This window comes from Papilio polytes, unplaced genomic scaffold (assembly GCF_000836215.1).
Source record: "Papilio polytes unplaced genomic scaffold, Ppol_1.0 DF821845.1, whole genome shotgun sequence".
Classification (NCBI taxonomy): Eukaryota; Metazoa; Arthropoda; class Insecta; order Lepidoptera; family Papilionidae; genus Papilio; species Papilio polytes.
Window position 1 is genome coordinate 1404338 of NW_013527359.1, and position 4149 is coordinate 1408486.

At 32.0% G+C, this 4149-nt stretch overlaps 1 protein-coding gene across 1 annotated transcript in view; it reads left to right on the forward strand.

Annotated features, from left to right (window-relative positions):
- Nucleotides 1-3209: 3209 nt before the first annotated feature.
- Nucleotides 3210-4149, forward strand: part of LOC106108067 (60S ribosomal protein L7a) — a gene marked incomplete in the record, with an annotated part of 3759 nt that continues 2819 nt past the window's right edge. The window contains 3 exon segments of the mRNA XM_013289147.1: nucleotides 3210-3339; nucleotides 3713-3827; nucleotides 4052-4149. Coding sequence (XP_013144601.1) covers nucleotides 3325-3339; nucleotides 3713-3827; nucleotides 4052-4149 — 228 coding nt within the window.

A 4149-nucleotide genomic window follows, 5' to 3' on the forward strand; every position in this document is an offset into this window, starting at 1 on the left:
GATTGGCCGCATTGGCAAACGTTGGTGCAAACATTTGTACAGCAACTTGTACGAGTACAAGACACGCCAAAGTCTGGTCCAATTGGTTCCAACTTGCATAGATCACAGCATGGTAGACATTTTGCGTTCTGTAAAAAGTGTAATAAATAAAACTCTCTTATATATTACGTAAAATATATCGAAAATTATTTACTCACCATAAAAACACACAATGAAAAAATCACAATTGTTAATAATTGCATTTTGTTTTGTTTGTTTAACTGGCATGTTCCATTTCCTTTTATACTAATGCGAAATATTTTGAAATATGTTTTGAAATTTCTCTTCGAACAATTCATTAATTTGCTACGTATTTGATAAGCAGAATTGTAATACAAGACGTTTAAATATTTTTTCCAATGTATTCGTTGTAATGAAAACAATAGTACATTACAAAATACATTACAACTAAATAGTAAATATTATTAAAACTAGCCTTTGCCCTCGACTTCGTCCGCGTAGAATTAAAAAAAAAAACAAAAGTGAGTAGCCTATGTGTCCTTCCAGACTATCCTGTACATCTATACCAAATTTCATCGAAATCCGTTAAGCCGTTTAGGCTACAAACTCTAACAAACATCCATCCATCTAAACTTTCGCATTTATAATATTATTATGATTATGAAGTATGATAGTAAGATTGGAAAGTAGTGATTTTTTAACGCTATATGTGCGGATTACCTTGTATGTTTTACCATAAAGTTTTCGGATTTTTGGTGTACATATATTTTGAATCCTAAATTAATATTAATATTGCATAGTTGATAGATTAATTATTTATTACCAAGGTCAGGATCAAAGGATACAAGAACGGAAGCACCTTTATACGATGGAGCGTTTAATTTGTTAGTTTGAGGTTATAGCATCCATCACAAACTATGCCAATTACTATCTGACAGAAAGCAATTTGTTTTGCATCAGTTTCGGTATCAAAACAGAGAGGTTATCATGAATAATGTTGAGATAGATCTCGTAACCTCAACAGTATTAGATTTGTGCAGCGCCTCTATCGGGCGTAAAGTACAACAATCAATCTCACTTTTGTCGCTGACGTTCTTTCTCATAACTGTCACGCAAATTCCTGATAGATCCTCAGTTTATGTTTGTACCCACAATGTTAGACACATTGCAATTTTGATAAGGGAATAAATTCCATTGGATTAAGCATGTAAATAAAACAACTAATATTTTTTCAAGCAATTACTTATCATTCGTCCGGATCTATAGTCAATTCTAAAAATACTCTAACTTCATTAGCTACTTTTATAGGCAATTCGTGTGGCTGTGCTGTCACTTCGTGTCCAATATCGTTCATTAGTTTACGTAAATGCTTACCAAGCGTACCATCAGCATTCCATTCGATAAAATATTTGATGAAATTATAAAAAGAAAACTCCTTATTCTTGCTGTAGAAATGATCCAAATCGGACAAAATTATATGAATTAATATAACATCGTAACCCATCTGCATATCGCTTGGACTTGTTAACAAATCGAGACGCATTTCAACACTTTTTTGTACAGATTGTAATAAATCTTTAGCGGAAACATTGTTGGAGAATGCTAAATTATTTAAAATGACTTGAAACTCTTTGGTAGTCACAATACTTAGCCTTGAATAAAATGTAGTCGCGAACAAAGCCTCGTAAAAGTGTTTCATAAACGATCTGATATTATTATCATCGAGGCTTGTTAATTTTTCTAAAACTCTATGCAACGCTTTCGTGCATTCAAATGATTTGATGCATATCTTGTATTCTGTACAAAGTTTGTTTGCGTATTTCGTTTCTATTATAACGAGTGCTGTTACAATTTTTTGGATTATGTTTTTAATGACATTTGTTTTATCAGGGTCTTTAAAATTTTCAGTCAAAGTTAACGCGAGGAAGCCGTGAAATTTGCCGCTAACTTTCTTTAAAACGCTATTCCAGTAATAAAATTCTGTACTATCACTTGCTTTTGCGTTAGCACTTTTAAGTATTTTTCTTACATCTCGTAAAATCTGTGGTAAGTCTTCATTGAACAGTTTTAATGATTGTTCTTTTATCGGGGATGTCTTTAGAATACTATCTACAGCGGTTGTTAGTAATATAAGATAGTTATCAACGAAAAAAGAACGCCTTTGGCATATCGCTAAATCTTGACATAAATGCTTCGACGTAATTTTCTTTGATATTTCGCTCTCTTCGTGAGGTATCATTGATCTTCTACCATTTGATAATTCTGGGTCAATGAAATGTGATAATGTTTCCATAACTTCTTTGCCAAGCGATATTTGACCCTGGACACTCACTTTTACTGGCATTGAACATTTTGTTAGGGCTAAAAAACGGTTTATGAATTAACAAGCACGTAAATAAAATTTATAGTTTAATGTAGACTGAATATTTGACGTGATAGACGTTGAAACCTTATAAAAATGGTATAAACATGTTACAAATATACACATAAGAAGTGCGTACCTAGCGCGGTAATTCCGAAAATCAGAATTTATGCACATTATTTCCGAATTTTAACCAATAAAAGTACTTTACTATGTTAAGCTTACCTAAGACAACAAATATAATCGTTTTACAAACCATTTTCTTTATTTGAAATATAATTTTTATAGCCTGTTTTCAATTTCATCCAGTCTTATGTACTCAATAAAAAACACATTACATTTCAATTGGCCTTTACGATGTACATTCATATTTCCCGCAACACTACGCTCAATAACGTACAGTTTTTAAGAGCTACATAGTTAATAAATTAACTGTTCGTTCAAACCATACTAAGTATTAACATGTAACATGCGAATTGTCTCTTGGACGGTTTTAAATTTCTAAACATTATTGGTATCTTTTAAATCAGACAAGTTATTCCACCCTTGATTTAAAAAACTTAACATAAATAAACTTCGTAAAATTAAAAAAAAAACCGTTTAAGCAAAATCGCGAATTTGAAATTTACTTTTTGACCAGAACGATTACGTAATTTTTGTTTATGAATATTTTAAGGAAAATGCAGCATTTCATTTAATTAACTTTTTACTAAAATTCTATTATTTTGATATCACAAAATAACAAAAGAATTTAATAAAATATTTAAGGTTTTATTAAAACCATAAACAAATAGCGCATAATCTGTAAAGCTGTCATTTTTTATCTGTGCATAGCACTGACGTTTCTGTTTCGCTCTTCCTCGATCTTTTAACATCGGCCATTTTTGCCGAAAGTCTTGTGTTCTGTTTGGGTCACGAATCTTTTCGTGCCCCTTAGATCACTAATTTAAAGTTCAATCAAGATGGTGCAGAAGAAGGTAAAAACCATGTGCGTTTAGTAAATTACTATATTTTATTGCCGAAAGTTGCAAACTTTATGTATTGACTACAACTTTGTGTTATGTGTTTGAAACGTTTCTTGTTTTTGTGCGATGCAAACAAGTGTGTAAATAGTTAATGGGCAATTAGTGTGGAATGTTACTATTTGTTTTTTAATTTGTTGGATGTAAAGAGTTTTGTAATGTGCGAAAAAAGTTTTTCTCGTGTTTAAAAAACATAACCTCAGACAAGAGCATGGTGTTTGCATTATGAATATTAGTTTCAAAAGTATTACTGATTGATAATAACGAATTATTATTAGCAAATAGTAATTTGCCATGTGTTTATAATACATTCATCGTTTAATTTCAGCCTAAGAAGAAGGTAGGAAAGAAAGTTGCGGCAGCCCCATTGGTTGTCAAGAAAGTTGAACCCAAGAAGATTGTGAACCCTCTTTTCGAGAAGAGGACAAAGAACTTTGCTATCGGTGAGTTAGAAAACCCTTACATCAACAATAAATTTTTAACCGACTTCAAATTACATACCATATAAATGATGTAAATGTATATCTGAAAACCATGATGTATATAAAATATACGAGCTTTTTAACACTGATAATGGTCCTATTGTGTCTAAAACTTTAAAATACACTCGAAACTCAACATTAAGATAGTTCTTCATATGCATCAATACAATAATTGAGACTGTCAGGTCAGGATATCCAGCCGACACGTGACCTGTCCCGTTTCGTGAGATGGCCCAAGTACATCCGCATCCAGCGCCAGAAGGCGGTGCTGCAGCGCCGTCTC